Raw genomic sequence first — 20945 nt, forward strand, 5'->3', positions numbered from 1 at the left:
AGGTTTTGGATTCTAAATTTTCCATGGTCTGCTGTATTTTCTGGTCCATTGGAAGGGGGTACGGCCCGGAGGAGAGATCTTGGGTTCGGGACAAGGATTTGCATGTCCCTAAACTAAAAAAGATGTTTTTTCAGGAATTTCCTCATAAACCTGGGTATTGGGGTTCCTTAACCCTCAAAGGGGGGTACTGTTAGAGGCGGCGGGTCGCGCCGGTTCCCGGCCGCTTCTAGGCAACGGGGACGGCCTGTCACTTCAGCCACAGACTCCCTGTCCCCGGCCGGTTGCCTAGCAACCGGAGACGTCGGGCGGCCGCCACGCTGCTCGCCAGCTGCTTTAATTAGGATCCGGGGGCTGGGCTGCCTAATGATTGGTCTGCAGGGCCTTTTTATGGAAGCCAGAATAGGGCAGCCCCGCCGGTGATAGCTTCCTGTCTTCCTGCTCCTGGTGTGTCCCTGCTTCCAACTTGTGTCTCCTGTACCGGTGTCCAGTTCCCCGAGTTCGGTCTGAGGGATTGTTTCCTGCTGTTCTCCTGGTTTGCCGTCCAGTGGAGTGGTCCGGTATCTGAAGCCTCAAGGTTCCGGACGCGTCGCACATAAATAGTTATTTATTTTATGTATCCTTTTTTTTATAGTTGTGTCTGTCTTAGTTAGTTTTCCCCTTGTTCTCTCTGTCTCGGTTAACGCCTTGTCACCTATTAAGACCTGGGGGCATCGGATTCTGGGTGGACCTAATTCGCCCATTCAAACGCGACTGCCGTGGGCACAAGAAACCATAGTCTCGCAGGCATTAATCGACCACCGGGAAGGACAACGAAGTCAGGGGATTTTTGTTAGGGGAAGCTGCGTATCTCAGTTCGGCCACAGCTCCACGTATCTGTACTTGGAAATTTTCTGTTGTCACCCACTCTCCTGGGTTCCAAGTGGGATCCGGTCTGAAGATCGACAGTGTCTAGGTTGACAATGTTTAGGTCGACCACTATAGGTTGACAGTCACTAGGTCGACATGGATGGAAGGTCGACAGGGTTTCTAGGTCGACATGTGCTAGGTCGACAGGTCTAAAGGTCGACATGAGTTTTTCACATTTTTTTTCTTTTTTTGAATTATTTCATACTTAACGATCCACGTGGACTACGATTGGAACGGTAAAGTGTGCCGAGCGAAATGGTAGCGGAGCGAAGGCACCATGCCCGAAGCATGGCGAGCGAAGCGAGCCATGCGAGGGGACGTGGTGCACTAATTTGGGATCCCGGTCACTCTAGGAAGAAAACGACAAAAAAAAAAAATCCTCATGTCGACCTTTAGACCTGTCGACCTAGCACATGTCGACCTAGAAACCCTGTCGACCTTCCATCCATGTCGACCTAGTGACTGTCGACCTATAGTGGTCGACCTAGACACTGTCGATTTGATGAACCACACCCGTTCCAAGTACGTAGAACATAACAGCATAGCTGTTATGGCGTTAGTAATCCGCTGTGCAACTGAGTGACTGCTGTTAACCTTGCTCCCCCTTGGAAAGGATTGTTTACCAGTCAATTGTTTTGTAAAACTACTACAAGTAGTCTTCCTGGTCCTCTTCTGGAATGAAGATTCCACTCACAGCAGCAGCAGCAGCATGCATAGGATCCTTCTGAGGAAGCCTGGATAGGATAGGAGTCAGTCATGCTTATGAAAATTGGATGCAGGCCTACTTCAGATCATAATTGAGGATGTTGATGATGAAGGTGTTGGTGGTGGAGACTGCAGGCTCTTGGATCTAACAGAGAGAAAGGAGTTAGGTGATGCTCTACTGATTTTAGACAAAGTTTCTGAATTTGACAAAACTTTGGATGAATGTGCTGCAAGTGACATAACAGCGAGGTTCCTAGATGGTTAGGGGTCCCTACCTCTACTTACTCTTGCTTTACAAATGGTACAAATGGCTTGACAATTGTTGCCCAGATTTGGGTAGAAATAATTCCACACATAAGAGGCAGCTAATTTTGTCTTTTGCCCTGGCATGACAATGGGCTTTTTCGTATCACGGGCAACAACTGTTTCCACTGGTGCCTGATGTACACAAACTATATCCTTAGCATCACCACCCTCATGAACATCAGTGTCACAATATGTGTGGTCTGATTTTTTTAAATCATACATTTTGCTTTTTGTTTTAATTTACACTGGGGAAGAGCACCCCTAGATTGACAGAGCACCCTTGGATGAACAATGCAGTCCCTTGTATGATGAAGCACGCCTTTATGCACAACAAAGCACCCCTGTGTCAGCATCCGGAGTCTTACCTCCGCTTCTGGTCCCTGCGGCCTTCCTGTTGGTTGGCTGGTGTGGCTGCGACGGATAGGAGCTGTGGCAGCAAGGTCCTCCGCTGCGGCTGCCAGGCATCTGGAGGCCGGGATCCGGGTCCTGGGGAGCGGAGCATGGCAGCCGGAGGTGTCTGTTTCCAAGTGTCCTGTTGCTGGAGTGCGGCATCTGGGAGGCTGAGGCCAGAGGTAGTGGCTGTGTGCTGATTCCACATGTGTCCTCTGTGCAGGGAGCAGCCATGTTGGAGACCAAGCCTAGGCAATAGGTATCCCAGTTCGCGTCCAGGAAATCCGGTGCAGTCTTCCCTTATAAGAAGGGGTGGATGCTTAGCTATGGTGCCAGTGCTTCAAGTTACTTGCTGCTGTAAGGTGCTCAAGCTCTGTGCTCCCAGGTTAACCCCTGGAATCCTGGTTCTGCTGTGGCCGCCCGGTGGTCAGTTCTGTTATTGCAGTCCTTTGCTCTAAGTCCACCGCCTCTTGCAGTTTTACCACTGGGTCCCCTATCCAGTAGAGCAGGCATTCCCAACCACGGTCCTCAAGGCACACCAACAGTGCAGGTTTTAGTGATATCCAGGCTGCAGCACAGATGGTTAAATCACAATAGCTCAGCTACTAATTAAGTCACCTCTGCTGAAGGCTGGATTCACTAAAACCTGCACTGTTGGTGTGCCTTGAGGACCGTGGTTGGGAATGCCTGCAGTAGAGGGTCTCCGTTTGCTGACGGTGCTCACAGCGATCCTCTCTTCAACATCATATCACAAGTCATCTCTCCATTCAGTGTTCTTCAGCATCGTTTACAAATCACAAGTCATCTCTGCATTCAGTGTTCTTCAGCATCATTTACAAATCACAAGTCATCTCTCCATTCAGTGTTCTTCAGCATCGTTTACAAAGCACAAATCATCTCTCCATTCAGTGTTCTTCAGCATCGTTTGCAAATCACAAGTCATCTCTTCATTCAGTGAACTTTGGCATCGTTTACAAATCATAAATCACTTCTTCGTTCAGTATTCTTCATCATTGTTCACTAGTCACGAACATTTAGTCTTTCAGAATTCTCTCAGACTTATCTCCTAGCCGTTGTGTATTATTGAATCCCATTAAAACTGAACTAATCTTTTCTCAGTGTTTCGTTCTCAGTCATTGATTAGTCGTCAGATCCCCAACTCAAGCCGAGCGTGACACCCTGGGGAAGGACCACCTACAGTTGGGGTACCACCTACAGTGTCCCAATACTTGTATGATTATGCTCTAAGTTCTGACCGACAGTGTCACAGGAAAATAATAGTATAGTACACAGGGGTATAGCAAAAAAAAAATATATTTTTCTTAATTATATTTTTTGCTTTTATTATTTTTTACACTTTTACACTGGGGCAGAACACCCCTAGATTGACAGAGCACCCCTGGATGAACAAACCAGTCCCTTGTTGGAAACACCACCCCTTTATGTACAAGGGGGATGGATCATATACAGTTGGGGTACTACCTACAGTGTCTCAATAAGTGTATAATACACACTGAGGCCAGACTGGAGGTGTCACAGAAAAATAATCGTACAGTACACTGGGGTATAGCACAAATATAGACACGTCCGCTCACTACAAGCTCCACAGCCGGAGTGAAATGGTGCCTGGGATCCGAGTCATATAGGAAATCCCGAGCCGGACTGTGATCCCGGCCCGGGAAGTTCGGGTGGGTGATCTCTAAAGGTGCATACACACGGTGAGAATTTGTCTATCTTCGATTTTGACTATGCGATATGGACTATGGCCCTCATTCCGAGTTGATCGCATCAAGCAACTTTTTGCTGCTGGTGCAATCAACTAATCTCCGCCTATGGGGGAGTGTATTTTAGCATAGCAGGGCTGCGATCGCTTGTACAGGCCTGCTATGCTAAAAAAGTTTCACACAAAACAAGACCAGGGTCAGACCTACTTACCCTGTGCGATGGATCCAGCGATGATGGTCACGGCTTTGACGTCAGACATCCGCCCTCCATTCGCCTGGACACGCCTGCATTTTTCTTACCACTCCCAGAAAACGTTGTCAAATGGTCAGTTGACACCCTGGAACGCCTTCCTGCGGTCAGTCTTCTTGCGGTCGCCGCTGCGACTGCTTTCTTTGCTGTCAGCGTCATTGCCAGCAACGCGTGTGTGCAATGCGCACACCGCGCATGCCAGACCCGATCACACCGCTGCGAAGAAGAGCACCGTGCGAACGGGTTGGAATGAGGGCCCATGGCCCTCTCCAGGAGGGACGAAATGCTTTGCTCCTGGACTTTTCTCTAAATGTATGATTGCTAGCACCTGTGGTGAAACACATTTCTTATCCATTCACCTGTTCAGCACAGGTACTGGCAATCATAAATTAAGAGGAAAGTCCAGGAGCAGAGCATTGTGTCCCTCCAGGAGAGGGTCATGTTGGGAGGTATGCAATATTGGCTATGTGCGATTTTGGCTATACTTTAGTACAGAGGTTCTCAAACTCGGTCCTCGGGGGCCCACACAGTGCATGTTTTGCAGGTAACCCAGCAGGTGCACAGGTGTATTAATTACTCACTGACACATTTTAAAAGATCCACAGGTGGAGCTAATTATTTCACTTGCGATTCTGTGAGGAGACCTGCAAAACATGCACTGTGTGGGCCCCCGAGGACCGAGTTTGAGAACCTTTGCTTTAGTACTAGTCAAAATTTACTTGCCTGCAGTCTGTCTAACCTTATGATACTGACCCTGCGGGACCGTGCATCATTATCGTAAGCTAGTCTGTACACACTGTGCAATATGTGCTAACTCTCCTTGCGATTTTGACTATATAGTCAAAGTGGCAAGATTATATCACACCGTGTGTATTCACCTTAACATATATTGGCTTACAATACTATCCCTATAAACCGTGAGTTACACAGTTCTCTGGATGATTAAAACCAGTTGAAATTCATGCTTTAAATTAGCCAGTCACAGAACATGTGTAATTCATGAGTGTCCTGATTTAAAGGTAGTAATATATATATATATCTAGATATATCCAATAACTTCAACACTGGCTACGAGCAGCTGAACATTTTTAGGAAAATATTATAAGAGTTTGCCATGCAAAACTTCCGTGCAGAGAGGTGATTGCAGAATAGCATAGCGTGATTCGCTGATCACTGTGCTAATAACCTCTGCAGATCCTTATCTTTAGAGAACATTTCCACAGCTTCTTAAATTGTCCAACTGCGCAGTAAGCATTGCAGTCACTGTACATATAACATGCAGTAATGGGTCAGCCGGTTCACCAGGCGCCGGCGGACTCAGCTAGCTTGCAGGGAGAATGCGGCCCCCTGCGCTGTAGCCCGGAACTACACGTCCCAGCATGCTCCACGTCGCCAGCAGGGAGCGCGCATGCGCTTTTCGCTCCCGATCCAAGTTTGGAGCTTTTCAGCTGGCAGCCCTGGCCCATCATGTAGGTGCAGAGCCCGGGATCTCGGTTGCAACTGCAAGTGGGGAAAATAAAAAAAAGAGAGGGCAGTGTTCACTGTGCATTGGCCAAGGGCGAGCTTTCTGCAATCCCGGAAAAGCTCTGCAAGGAGTCTTGCACCACCAGCCCTACATGAAGATTGGGAGCCTACAGTTTGCATCTTTGTTGTAAAACTAGCTTCAGGAGAGAGGAGAGGCAAAGTCTTTTGTGCACCCCTCCCCCACCAAAGCAAAGGGGAGAATGTCTCAGCCAAAAGGAGGTAAGATCACATTCTGGAGTTTGCACACCGCGAATGCAAAATCTGCTGAATGCATATGAGTGTGCATGGGTGCATATATTAGTGTGCAAATGCATTTGTAAGTTGGAGCCTTCGTCGGTGCAGTTGCATTTCCTGTTTGGTAGCTGCCTTTTTTTCTGCAGAGTTCCTGCAAGGCAGGGCTTCCATGCAATATGTCTGATAAAGCAGGATAATTTAGCTCACCACTCCTTGTGCATTTGTCTGCCTATTTATCAATTTAGAATGCTGCATATTTTAATTTCGCCATAAGGTTTGAGTTTATAATCAGTTTGTAATTTCTGCAAAATACTGCAATGCATAATGCAAACTGCATGTGGATACTTCCAACACTTGCTGATTAAAAGTGCATGCTTATTTTTTTTATTTCTTGCATTACTGAAATGTGTGGCTGCAGTTGTTGAGCAGTTCCTGTAAAACATGAAGCTTGCAGTTCAGCTGTGCATTGACGTTATGCACTGTAGATGCATTCTTCAACTGGGATTATAGTTTCTTTTTTTTTTTTTTTGCCTTTTGCACAGTCAGGCTTGGTATTGATTGGCACAGATTTTAACTAGCAACAATACTAAACTGTGCTGTTGTAATGTATAGTAACACTGGTTTATATACACAGTGCTATTTAAAGTGTCCTTTTTGAAAGACTATTTTAGTACTTCAGCCCCTAAGGCCTTGTAACTAAGTGCTGTAAACGCCAATGAAATTGCACATTGGAAAAGAGGGTACTCTTACTGGTCAAAGCTGTGGGTTAATAGAGGATTAAATCTAAAATCTGTTTGGGAATTCTTTGTAACTCCTTGCCTGCAAATCATTCTGTCCGTCATATGGGATTTTTTTCTTTTTTGCTCAACCAGTGCAAAATAAATATATATAATTTTGTATTTTACGAGTTTGTGTCAGCAAATATCTACACTGTAACTTGTCTCTAAAGGAGATATACTCAACATTAAGTGTAAAAAGAACATTCTATGGCAGAATTGATCTTTCATATGCCTACTTCATCTGACTGTCGGAAGCTGCTGTTCTGTTCACTCCCCGCTGCCGTGAAACTTTTTCAGCATTGGATGATTCAGGAAATGAATAAAAATTTGTACGAAAATGGGTTTCATTTAAACTGCACGTATTGCTATGTTTTTTTTTTTTTTTTTTTTTTTTTTTTTTTTTTTTAAATACAACTCATTTGTTTTCATATTCCTTTATTTCTCTATCGTCCTAGTGGATGCTGGGGTTCCTGAAAGGACCATGGGGAATAGCGGCTCCGCAGGAGACAGGGCACAAAAGTAAAGCTTTCCGATCAGGTGGTGTGCACTGGCTCCTCCCCCTATGACCCTCCTCCAAGCCAGTTAGATTTTTGTGCCCGGCCGAGAAGGGTGCAATCTAGGTGGCTCTCCTAAAGAGCTGCTTAGTGAAAGTTTAGCTTAGGTTTTTTATTTTACAGTGAGTCCTGCTGGCAACAGGATCACTGCAACGAGGGACTTAGGGGAGAAGAAGTGAACTCGCCTGCGTGCAGGATGGATTGGCTTCTTGGCTACTGGACATCAGCTCCAGAGGGACGATCACAGGTACAGCCTGGATGGTCACCGGAGCCTCGCCGCCGGCCCCCTTGCAGATGCTGAAACATGAAGAGGTCCAGAATCGGCGGCAGAAGACTCCTCAGTCTTCTAAAGGTAGCGCACAGCACTGCAGCTGTGCGCCATTTTCCTCTCAGCACACTTCACACGGCAGTCACTGAGGGTGCAGGGCGCTGGGAGGGGAGCGCCCTGGGAGGCAAATGAAAACCTATTTGGCTAAAAAATACCTCACATATAGCCTCCGGGGCTATATGGAGATATTTAACCCCTGCCAGAATACACTAAAGAGCGGGAGACGAGCCCGCCGGAAAAGGGGCGGGGCCTATCTCCTCAGCACACAGCGCCATTTTCCTTACACAGCTCCGCTGGTCAGGACGGCTCCCAGGTCTCTCCCCTGCACTGCACTACAGAAACAGGGTAAAACAAGAGAGGGGGGGCAAAATAGTGGCAAAAATTATATTATAAAAGCAGCTATACAGGGAGCACTTATTATAAGGCTATCCCTGTCATATATAGCGCTTTTGGTGTGTGCTGGCAAACTCTCCCTCTGTCTCCCCAAAGGGCTAGTGGGGTCCTGTCTTCGTTAAGAGCATTCCCTGTGTGTCTGCTGTGTGTCGGTATGTGTGTGTCGACATGTATGAGGACGATATTGGTGTGGAGACGGAGCAAATTGCCAAATATGGGGATGTCACCTCCTAGGGGGTCGACACCAGAATGGATGCCTTTATTTATGGAATTACGGGATAGTGTCAACACGCTAAAGCAGTCGTTTGTCGACATGAGACGGCCGGACAATCAGTTAGTGCCTGTCCAGGCGCCTCAAACACCGTCAGGGGCTGTAAAACGCCCTTTGCCTCAGTCGGTCGACACAGACCCAGACACAGGCACTGATTCCAGTGGCGACGGTGACGAATCAACCGTATTTTCCAGTAGGGCCACACGTTATATGATTTTGGCAATGAAGGAGGCGTTACATTTAGCTGATACTACTGGTACCACTAAACAGGGTATTATGTGGGGTGTGAAAAAACTACCTATAGTTTTTCCTGAATCAGAAGAACTAAATGATGTATGTGATGAAGCGTGGGTTGCCCCGATAAAAAGATGCTAATTTCAAAGAAGTTATTAGCTTTATACCCTTTCCCGTCAGAGGTTAGGGCGCGCTGGGAAACACCTCCTAGGGTGGATAAGGCGCTCACACGCTTATCTAAACAAGTGGCGTTACCCTCTCCTGAGACGGCCGCACTTAAAGATCCAACAGATAGGAGGATGGAAAATATCCAAAAAAGTATATACACACATACAGGTGTTATACTACGACCAGCTATAGCGTCAGCCTGGATGTGCAGTGCTGGAGTAGTTTGGTCAGAGTCCCTGATTGAAAATATTGATACCCTGGATAGGGACAATGTTTTACTGTCTTTAGAGCAAATAAAGGATGCATTTCTTTATATGCGTGATGCACAGAGGGATATCTGCACACTGGCATCACGGGTAAGTGCTATGTCCATTTCGGCCAGAAGAAGTTTATGGACGCGACAGTGGTCAGGCGATGCGGACTCAAAACGGCATATGGAAGTTTTGCCGTATAAAGGGGAGGAGTTATTTGGAGTCGGTCTATCAGATTTGGTGGCCACGGCTACAGCCGGGAAATCCACCTTTTTACCTCAAGCTACTCCCCAACAGAAAAAGACACCGACTTTTCAACCGCAGTCCTTTCGTTCCTTTAAAAACGAGAGCAAAGGGATATTCATATCTGCCACGAGGCAGAGGAAGGGGGAAGAGACACCAACAGGCAGCTCCTTCCCAGGAACAGAAGCCCTCCCCCGCTTCTACAAAAGCCTCAGCATGACGCTGGGGCTTCTCAAGCGGACTCGGGGGCGGTGGGCGGTCGTCTCAAGCATTTCAGCGCGCAGTGGGCTCACTCGCAGGTAGATCCCTGGATCCTGCAGATAATATCTCAGGGGTACAGGTTGGAACTAGAGACAGATCCGCCTCGCCGTTTCCTGAAGTCTGCTTTACCAACGTCCCCCTCCGAAAGGGAGACGGTTTTGGAAGCCATTCACAAGCTGTACTCTCAGCAGGTGATAGTCAAGGTACCTCTTCTACAACAGGGAAAGGGGTATTATTCCACTCTATTTGTGGTACCGAAGCCGGACGGCTCGGTAAGACCTATTCTAAATCTGAAGTCCTTGAACCTGTACATAAAGAAGTTCAAGTTCAAAATGGAGTCACTCAGAGCAGTGATAGCGAACCTGGAAGAAGGGGACTTTATGGTGTCCTTGGACATCAAGGATGCGTACCTCCACGTTCCAATTTACCCCTCACACCAGGGGTACCTCAGGTTCGTTGTACAAAACTGTCACTATCAGTTTCAGACGCTGCCGTTCGGATTGTCCACGGCACCTCGGGTCTTTACAAAGGTAATGGCCGAGATGATGATTCTTCTTCGAAGAAAAGGCGTATTAATTATCCCATACTTGGACGATCTCCTAATAAGGGCAAGGTCCAGAGAACAGCTAGAGAGGGGATTAGCACTGTCTCAAGAAGTGCTAAAACAGCACGGCTGGATTCTGAATATTCCAAAATCCCAGTTAATGCCGACAACTCGTCTGCTGTTCCTAGGGATGATTCTGGACACGGTTCAGAAAAAGGTTTTTCTCCCGGAGGAAAAAGCCAAGGAGTTGTCCGAGCTTGTCAGGAACCTCCTAAAACCAGGAAAGGTGTCTGTACATCAATGCACAAGAGTCCTGGGAAAAATGGTGGCTTCTTACGAAGCAATTCCATTCGGCAGATTCCATGCACGAATTTTCCAGAGGGATCTGTTAGACAAATGGTCAGGGTCGCATCTTCAGATGCACCAGCGGATAACCCTGTCTCCAAGGACAAGGGTATCTCTTCTGTGGTGGTTGCAGAGTGCTCATCTATTGGAGGGCCGCAGATTCGGCATACAGGATTGGATCCTGGTGACCACGGACGCCAGCCTGAGAGGCTGGGGAGCAGTCACACAAGGAAGAAACTTCCAGGGAGTGTGGACGAGCCTGGAAACGTCTCTTCACATAAACATTCTGGAACTAAGAGCAATCTACAATGCTCTAAGCCAGGCAGAACCTCTGCTTCAAGGAAAACCGGTGTTGATCCAGTCGGACAACATCACGGCAGTCGCCCATGTGAACAGACAGGGCGGCACAAGAAGCAGGAGTGCAATGGCAGAAGCTGCAAGGATTCTTCGCTGGGCAGAGAATCATGTGATAGCACTGTCAGCAGTGTTCATCCCGGGAGTGGACAACTGGGAAGCAGACTTCCTCAGCAGACACGACCTTCACCCGGGAGAGTGGGGACTTCATCCGGAAGTCTTCCACATGCTGGTAACCCGTTGGGAAAGACCAATGGTGGACATGATGGCATCTCGCCTCAACAAAAAACTGGACAGGTATTGCGCCAGGTCAAGAGATCCGCAGGCAATAGCTGTGGACGCGCTGGTAACGCCTTGGGTGTACCAGTCGTTGTATGTGTTTCCTCCTCTGCCTCTCATACCAAAAGTATTGAGAATTATACGGCAAAGAGGCGTAAGAACGATACTAGTGGTTCCGGATTGGCCAAGAAGGACTTGGTACCCGGAACTTCAAGAGATGATCACGGAAGATCCGTGGCCTCTACCTCTAAGGAGGGACTTGCTTCAGCAGGGTCCCTGTCTGTTTCAAGACTTACCGCGGCTGCGTTTGACGGCATGGCGGTTGAACGCCGGATCCTAAAGGAAAAAGGCATGCCGGAAGAAGTCATTCCTACTTTGATTAAAGCAAGGAAGGAAGTAACCGTGCAACACTATCACCGCATTTGGCGAAGATATGTTGCGTGGTGCGAGGATCGGAGTGCTCCGACGGAGGAATTTCAACTGGGTCGATTCCTACATTTCCTGCAATCAGGATTGTCTATGGGTCTCAAATTGGGATCTATTAAGGTTCAAATTTCGGCCCTGTCGATTTTCTTTCAAAAAGAATTGGCTTCAGTTCCTGAAGTCCAGACTTTTGTTAAGGGAGTGCTGCATATACAGCCTCCTGTGGTGCCTCCAGTGGCACCGTGGGATCTCAATGTGGTTTTGGAATTTCTAAAATCTCATTGGCTTGAACCACTAAAAAAGGTGGATTTAAAATATCTCACATGGAAAGTGACCATGTTACTAGCCCTGGCTTCGGCCAGGAGAGTGTCAGAACTGGCAGCTTTATCTTACAAAAGCCCATATCTGATTTTCCATTCGGACAGGGCAGAACTGCGGACTCGTCCGCATTTTCTCCCTAAGGTGGTGTCAGCATTTCATCTGAACCAGCCTATTGTAGTGCCTGCGGCGACAAGTGACTTGGAGGACTCCAAGTTACTGGACGTTGTCAGAGCATTAAAAATATATATTGCAAGGACAGCTGGAGTCAGAAAATCTGACTCGTTGTTTATATTGTATGCACCCAACAAGATGGGTGCTCCTGCGTCTAAGCAGACGATTGCTCGTTGGATCTGTAGCACAATCCAACTTGCACATTCTGTGGCAGGCCTGCCACAGCCTAAATCTGTAAAGGCCCACTCCACAAGGAAGGTGGGCTCATCTTGGGCGGCTGCCCGAGGGGTCTCGGCATTACAATTTGCCGAGCAGCTACGTGGTCAGGGGAGAACACGTTTGTAAAATTTTACAAATTTGATACTCTGGCTAAGGAGGACCTGGAGTTCTCTCATTCGGTGCTGCAGAGTCATCCGCACTCTCCCGCCCGTTTGGGAGCTTTGGTATAATCCCCATGGTCCTTTCAGGAACCCCAGCATCCACTAGGACGATAGAGAAAATAAGAATTTACTTACCGATAATTCTATTTCTCGGAGTCCGTAGTGGATGCTGGGCGCCCATCCCAAGTGCGGATTATCTGCAATAATTGTACATAGTTATTGTTAACTAATTCGGGTTATTGTTAGGAAGCCATCTTTCAGAGGCTCCTCTGTTATCATACTGTTAACTGGTTTTGATCACAAGTTGTACGGTGTGATTGGTGTGGCTGGTATGAGTCTTACCCGGGATTCAAAATTCCTCCCTTATTGTGTACGCTCGTCCGGGCACAGTACCTAACTGGCTTGGAGGAGGGTCATAGGGGGAGGAGCCAGTGCACACCACCTGATCGGAAAGCTTTACTTTTGTGCCCTGTCTCCTGCGGAGCCGCTATTCCCCATGGTCCTTTCAGGAACCCCAGCATCCACTACGGACTCCGAGAAATAGAATTATCGGTAAGTAAATTCTTATTTTTTAAATAACTTTGAAGCCAATTTGTATAACCACTTTGGAGCAATAGGAGCCATAAATTCCAGGCTGGTTTCAGACGCCTTTCATTTCTAAGAAGTGGGAATAAGGCCCGATAGCTTCTCCCAGGCCTTTACAGATCATTGATGGGTCACTGGCGGCTCTGTGCCATATGTGGCTAACCGAGCCTTCACTTTCAGCTTCCAGACCTTTCCTGCTTTGTTGTCATATATGTTTGTTATACTTTGTAATGATTGTTTAAAATACCTGCTGATGTGATATTACAGATAGGGGGGGTCTCATTCATTAATTACATTTAAGGATTTACTAAGATAAAGAGTAAATGCAGCCTTCTGTAAGGTTAGAGGTCAGGGCCACCCACTATGGCTCCCCAAAGTCTGTCAGGTTGACAAATGGTCTGTGTACTAAGCCTTAATTTGGGTACATACTGGAGCGATATCTGCCCGATATGTGTCTTCATATTGGCCTAATCATTCTGTGTGTATGGCCAGTCTGCACATTCCCACGGTCAATGTTGACCGACTGGAAGATATCGCTATTATCGCATGTGGCACTATGCAGTGCAATAAAGGATGGAACGAGGGGTTGTTCTGTCCTTCATTACGTCATCTTGATGTCTACAGCGGATACAAGATGTCAACCCATTGTCCGGATACACATCATTCCAATGTGTACCAAGCTTTAGAGAGAGGAGAGATAGCAGTTTTGTGCTGATTGGCCAGTACTCTATGTCACCGGCTGTATCTGAAAAATGACTGGAGCTTGTTGGATGATACAAAGGCCCAAATTTATCAGACCTCGGAGATTAATAAATTGCTCGGTGATCAGTACCAACCAGTCAGCTCCTAACTGCCATATTACGGTCTGTATTTAAAAAAAACTGACGAGCTGATTGGTACTTTATCACTGTGCAATTTATCACTCTCCAAGGCTTAATAAATCTCGGCCTAATTCTCTATTACCGCTTTCAGATCGCAAATGCCGGATCCCACCCGGTAAGAGAAACATGTCCTTACCGGGTGGGATCCGGCATTTGCTCTCCTTTGCTGGCTTTCCGACCCGGCAATATACCGGGTCGGTTGCCATAGCAGCGGGGGGGGTGCAGAAGGGCGGAGGCAGCGCTGGGAGATGAGCGCCGCCTCTCCCTATGCTGTGAATGGGAGCCATGTCGAATCGAAACGGCTCCCATTCACACTGCACCTGACCCTGTATTCAACCCGGGTACAACCCTTCTTTTATACCGGGTTGAATTACCGGGTCAGACGACCCGCTAATTCACGCAAAGTGCTTTCACATCGCACACTGACCCGTGTCGACACGGCAATATGCCGTGTCGATACCAGGTTATTTGTGCGATGTGAAAGGGGTATATCTCTTTTTAAGGCTTAGGAGGACATGTACTAAGCAGTGATAAAAGTGGAGAAGTGAGCCAGTGGAGAAATTGCCCATGGCAACCAATCAGCATTGACGTAACATTTATAATATACATACTATAAATGTATACAGAGCAGCTGATTGGTTGCCATGGGCAACTTCTCCACTGGCTCACTTCTCCACTTTTATCACTGCTTAGTACATGTCCCCCTTAGTACCTAGACCCCATAGACCGTAATTGTATGTGGGGGACAGCCATATTTATGTGGCAGGGGGTGCTCAGTGGTCTCCTCTGAGGCCACGCCTCTGCTATTTTGGCACCGCCCATGCCATACAATGACCAGATTATCTGCATTGAAAAGGAGTGGGGTCAAAGTGAATCACGTCATCAAGCGGAAACGTGCCCACTTTACAGGTGTCCGGAAGATCCACCTGAGATTCGGGAATGTCCCGGCTGTGCTGGGAAAGTAGGCAAGAATAATGCTATACAATAAAAATCTGTCCTGTATTCACAGTGGTGTTTGATTCATATACTCTGCATGGTTGTTTTGACCTGGTTGACAATATGATAATTAAACCAGTTTTATATCGTTCAACTTTCTAAGATTTCATGTTGGTTTTAAAGAAATATATTAGTTTTTAACTTAATTTCACCCATGTTTGAACTAGTACATAGATGGTTTTTGAACATTTTAATTGCAAACAGAGGCACAATAGTGTTCCCCCTAGTATGTGGGCAGGGTGCAGAGGTGCTGGGCAGTACATGTGCTTGAAAAGAGGGCGCGGTCGGTTAGGGAGGGCAATGCGATCCCTCAACGTCACTAGTGGGGTTATGCCCCAGTGGATGGCGGTATTTATTGAGGGGGTTGGCCAGCACTTACGGAGGTGCTGGGCTTCCCCCAAGCTCTTCTTTTAATGTGAATAGATGCAAAGCACCGGGTTCAGCTGTGATGTGAAGACACTTTTCTCACATTTTTGTTTGCCAGTTTTGAGGCTGCGAGCAGAAACCTCTGCAACGGTGGCACTCGCGCCCAAATGGTAGGCCTACGAAATAGCTGGTGGCAGGCCCCCTAAAGTAGTGGGTGCCCAAATAACAATTGAATCATCCCCATAGAGGGGGGAATTCAATTGTTTTGCACGCCCGATCTCCCGTCTAAAGTGACGGGAGAACGCAGAGTGCAATTCAGTTGTTTGTTTTTGTGCTGATTACGCTCACAGAGATTGGGTTTAGCTGCATAAAGCGGCTAAACCTGACCAAATTAATAAGCGTGATGCGAAAAGTCCTGTTTATTTGCTAAAACAGGTCAATTTGCGCATTTTAGCATACCACTCATCGCGTCTGAACGAAGCAACAATTGCATTGGTCCTTTAGGCTTCCGGCAACAAAAAAACAATTGAAAAAAACTAATTGAATTCGTGGCCCCAAAGTGGCTAAGCCTGGGCGCACTGCATTCAGCTACAGTGATGGGAGATCGCGGGACGTTTTTATTGTCGTCCCCCCCCCCCCCCCCCCCCATTCCGCACTGATCGCGCCCAGAGAAGTCTGGTTTAGCAACTAAACCCAACCAAACTAAAAGTCTCATTTGAATGCTCAGACTGGTCACTTTTCGAGCATTTCAGATCACCACCCCTGAGGGGTGCAAGCTGAAATGGTGGCGTCGGAAGCCAATCGTACCCGAATGGAGTTTCAGTTGACTAACTCTGTTGGGCGCCATCTGCTGGTGCTAGCATCAATTTAATTCCCCGCATTTGGCCATAATTCAATTGATTATCGCGCCCGATCTCCAGTATAAAGTGACGAGTGATCGCGGGGGAAATATTCAATTGAGTCCTGTTCTCGTGCTGATGGTGCCCATAGAGGTGGGGGTGAAGCTCCTAAACCCGACCAAAGAACTGGGCGCGATTGCGAAAAGTGCTGTTTGTTTGCCCAAACAGCTGAAATGCAGACGCCGGCAGTTTGGGTGACATCTAGTGACTGCCGGCGAAATAAGATTTGATTTCCGCCCTAGAGTTAAATGTAAATTGCCTAGCATCCAATTTAAATCGGGACCTGAACCTGCATATGTGTATAAATACAGGCAGGAGGTACTTAGGGTAAGTGGTGTTATGGTCCTACTGTTTTTGCATGCAGATTGTGGTACTCGCCTCTAATTGCTCTACATTAACATAGTAGTACTTTAGAGTACTCCAATTTTATACTGCCGTTGCATTGTGTCCTGCTCACTTTGGGATGATCTTGGACTCCCTGTCATATTTAGGCAGTCTTTCTACATCTTTAGGCAAAAATGTATTAATTGCTATTGATTGCTTGTTGGTATACAACTTAAATTTAGTGAGATAGCATTATGAAGGCTCGTACTGGACTTACAGAAGTAGAGAGAGTTCCAAGTAGAAGTAGGACTTGCACAGGTAAGTGGAAGAGATAAGGGGGAGGGTGGCAATTCAATTGTTTATCACAGCTTATCTTCCGTCTAAAGTGGGAGGGGGGGGGGGGGGGAATTAATAATTTTTGCCAAACGCGTCCAGACAGGTTTGATTTGCCTGCCCAAAGGAGCAATTCAGTGGTTTTTCCTTTCGGGGACAATGAGCCGCGGGGAGACACATTTCAGCTTGTAGCCCCCCCGAATTGTGCAAAAACTGTCCAGTTTGGGTGGCCAAACATTTTGCGTCCGGCCCTGCACTTTCAGTCGGATTAACAATTTTACGCAGCTAAACCAAGTCTATCTGGCGCAATCAGCGCGTAAAAAAAATAAATGTCATCCTCCCATTTCCTGTCACTTGAAAGAACACTGGAGGGATCCGATTCGATTCAGAAAGAATTCATGGGATTTTATCGGTTTCATTAGTTTACAGTAGTTGTGTGCAGCTCCATTGTCTCTGGATTCTCTTTTTACACTGGTACATGTATCAAACCTTCAAGAGATCATTGATCGCAAAAACGCGCTATAGCGCGTATTTTACCCGGAAACTGTCACCTGGGACCCACTTTTAGAAGATGAGCGGGTCCCACAGGACGCGCTCATTCTAGATCTGTGTCAACGCCCTAGCCAATCAGCGACACACAGGAGGTGACTGGCCGCTTCCCCAGCCAGTCACCTCCTGTAGTCTCCAGCGAATCATAGCCTGCGGTGTCTCCCTCTCATTGGCCGCCAGTTCGGCAGCTGCGGCTTTGAATCCTCCTCCTCCCGCTGTGCGCTGATTCTAGGCTCCGCTGCCAGCACGTATGCTGGCATGTATCTGTGCCGCAGCACTGGCAGAGACTGGCCCTGCTCACCCAGCAGTGTCACCAGCGCCCTCCTCCTATGCAACAGTGAGTGCCGCTCGAGTCTGTCACTGCTTCATGCGGCGGCGGGGAGCGCCGGAGAATATATGTGCTCTTCCGGCAGGGGATGTCATGGGCTGAGAGTTGGTGCCTGTGTATGTGCTGCGGGGAAGGGGGGATTGAGCGCCGGTGACTGTTTGTGTGTTTTGCGGGGGAAGAGGTGAGAGCTGGTTGCTTTATATGTGCTGGGTGGGGGGTTTAGAGCAGGCTCCTACATCTGTCACACTGGGCTCAGCACCAGAGCAGGAAGAGGACCAGAGCTGCTGCACTACATGTCAGTCATCACTCCTCCCCTCAGCACCCGCACTGATACCCGTGATGACTGTGGGCACCCACTTCCCTCGCTGACACCCGCGATCACCCCCTCCACTGACACATGCGATGACTATGGACACCTCCTTCCCGCGCAATCACTGTGGACACCACCCTCCCCCGCTGACACCCGCAATCACTGAAGACACCACCTCCACTGACACCCGCGATCACGGTGTCTGGGGACGACAACTGGGGGTCCGAGATGGTGGCTACAATGTGTCTAAGTGGTCACCTGGCGCAATGTGTATAACGCGCTGTACCTGGCGCAATGTGTATAACGCGCTGTACCTGGCGCAATGTGTATAACGCGCTGTACCGGGCGCATTGTGTATAACGCGCTCTACCGGGCGCAGTGTGCATAGGAGGTTCTACCTGATGCAATGTGTATAAGCGGCACTACTGTGTGGTGTAATGTGAATTGGCACTATTATGTGGTCGTGCCCCGTCCCCATGAAGCCACGCCCCTAAAATTTTGCGGGGTGCCTCCGGCGCGCACTGCCTATCCTTTGCTGTCTGATGGGTGGAACACCAATTCACTTTCTGCCTAAGGGCACCAAAATGTCTAGTTACACCTCTGGTGCAGGGTGTCCTGCATGCCACACAGCCCAGCAGCATTGTCACCCCATCCCCCCACCTTGCAACACTTTTGTAGTGTCCAAACAAGATTAAGATTAATACGAACCTTCATTCCGATGGGACCCAGAAAAAGACCAGTAGGACCCCAATTTCTCTATCGTCCTAGTGGATGCTGGGGTTCCTGAAAGGACCATGGGGAATAGCGGCTCCGCAGGAGACAGGGCACAAAAAGTAAAGCTTTTTCAGATCAGGTGGTGTGCACTGGCTCCTCCCCCTATGACCCTCCTCCAGACTCCAGTTAGATTTTTGTGCCCGGCCGAGAAGGGTGCAATCTAGGTGGCTCTCCTAAAGAGCTGCTTAGACAAAGTTTAGCTAGGTTTTTTATTTTACAGTGATTCCTGCTGGCAACAGGATCACTGCAGCGAGGGACTGAGGGGAGAAGGAGTCAACTCACCTGCGTGCAGGATGGATTGGCTTCTTGGCTACTGGACATCAAGCTCCAGAGGGACGATCACAGGTACAGCCTGGATGGTCACCGGAGCCGCGCCGCCGGCCCCCTTGCAGATGCTGAAGTCAGAAGAGGTCCAGAATCGGCGGCTGAAGACTCCTGCAGTCTTCTAAAGGTAGCGCACAGCACTGCAGCTGTGCGCCATTTTCCTCTCAGCACACTTCACACGGCAGTCACTGAGGGTGCAGGGCGCTGGGAGGGGGGCGCCCTGGGAGGCAAATGAATACCTATAAAGGCTAAAAATACCTCACATATAGCCCCTAGAGGCTATATGGAGATATTTAACCCCTGCCTGATTTTTCTAAATAGCGGGAGACGAGCCCGCCAGAAAAGGGGCGGGGCCTATCTCCTCAGCACACGGCGCCATTTCCTCTCACAGCTCCGCTGGTCAGGACGGCTCCCAAGTCTCTCCCCTGCACTGCACTACAGAAACAGGGTAAAACAGAGAGGGGGGGGCAAATTTATGGCGATATTTTGATATAACAAAGCAGCTATAAGGGAGCACTTATTATAAGGCTATCCCTGATATATATATAGCGCTTTTGGTGTGTGCTGGCAAACTCTCCCTCTGTCTCCCCAAAGGGCTAGTGGGTCCTGTCTTCGTTAGGAGCATTCCCTGTGTGTCTGCTGTGTGTCGGTACGTGTGTGTCGACATGTATGAGGACGATATTGGTGTGGAGGCGGAGCAATTGCCAAATATGAGGATGTCACCCCCTAGGGAGTCGACACCAGAATGGATGCCTTTATTTATGGAACTACGGGATAGTGTCAACACGCTAAAGCAGTCGTTTGACGACATGAGGCGGCCGGACAATCAATTAGTGCCTGTCCAGGCGACTCAAACACCGTCAGGGGCTGTGAAACGCCCTTTGCCTCAGTCGGTCGACACAGACCCAGACGCAGGCACTGACTCCAGTGGTGACGGTGACGATTCAACCGTATTTTCCAGTAGGGCCACACGTTATATGATTTTGGCAATGAAGGAGGCGTTACATTTAGCTGATACTACAGGTACCACTAAACAGGGTATTATGTGGGGTATGAAAAAACTACCTATAGTTTTTCCTGAATCAGAAGAATTAAATGACGTGTGTAATGAAGCGTGGGTTGCCCCTGATAAAAAGCTGATAATTTCAAAGAAATTATTGGCATTATACCCTTTCCCGCCAGAGGTTAGGGAGCGCTGGGAAACACCTCCTAGGGTGGACAAGGCGCTAACACGCTTATCTAAACAAGTGGCGTTACCCTCTCCTGAGACGGCCGCACTTAAAGATCCATCAGATAGGCGGATGGAAAATATCCAAAAAAGTATATACACACATGCAGGTGTTATACTACGACCAGCTGTAGCGACTGCCTGGATGGGCAGTGCTGGGGTAGTTTGGTCAGAGTCCCTGATTGAAAATATTGATACCCTGGACAGGGACAATATTTTACTGTCGTTAGAACAAATAAAGGATGCATTTCTTTATATGCGTGATGCACAGAGGGATATCTGCACACTGGCATCACGGGTAAGTGCTATGTCCATTTCGGCCGGAAGAGCTTTATGGACGCGACAGTGGACAGGCGATGCGGATTCAAAACGGCATATGGAAGTTTTGCCGTATAAAGGGGAGGAGTTATTTGGAGTCGGTCTATCAGATTTGGTGGCCACGGCTACAGCCGGGAAATCCACCTTTCTACCTCAAGTCACTCCCCAACAGAAAAAGGCACCGACATTTCAACCGCAGCCCTTTCGTTCCTTTAAAAATAAGAGAGCAAAGGGCTATTCATATCTGCCACGAGGCAGAGGTCGAGGGAAGAGACAGCAACACGCAGCTCCTTCCCAGGAACAGAAGCCCTCCCCGGCTTCTACAAAAGCCTCAGCATGACGCTGGGGCTTCTCAAGCGGACTCGGGGACGGTGGGCGGTCGTCTCAAAAAT

The 20945-nt window shown here is 48.2% G+C and overlaps 1 protein-coding gene across 1 annotated transcript in view; it reads left to right on the forward strand.

The window, feature by feature from the left end:
* Positions 1-5683: 5683 nt before the first annotated feature.
* The window catches only part of MAP2K6 (mitogen-activated protein kinase kinase 6), a 126872-nt gene continuing 111610 nt past the window's right edge, over positions 5684-20945 (forward strand). Inside the window, exon 1 of the mRNA XM_063961137.1 lies at positions 5684-6024. Coding sequence (XP_063817207.1) covers positions 6006-6024 — 19 coding nt within the window. The 5' untranslated portion in view covers positions 5684-6005. The remainder of the gene's footprint in view (positions 6025-20945) is intronic.

The sequence above is a fragment of the Pseudophryne corroboree genome, chromosome 3 (genome assembly GCF_028390025.1).
Source record: "Pseudophryne corroboree isolate aPseCor3 chromosome 3, aPseCor3.hap2, whole genome shotgun sequence".
In the NCBI taxonomy this organism is placed as follows: Eukaryota; Metazoa; Chordata; class Amphibia; order Anura; family Myobatrachidae; genus Pseudophryne; species Pseudophryne corroboree.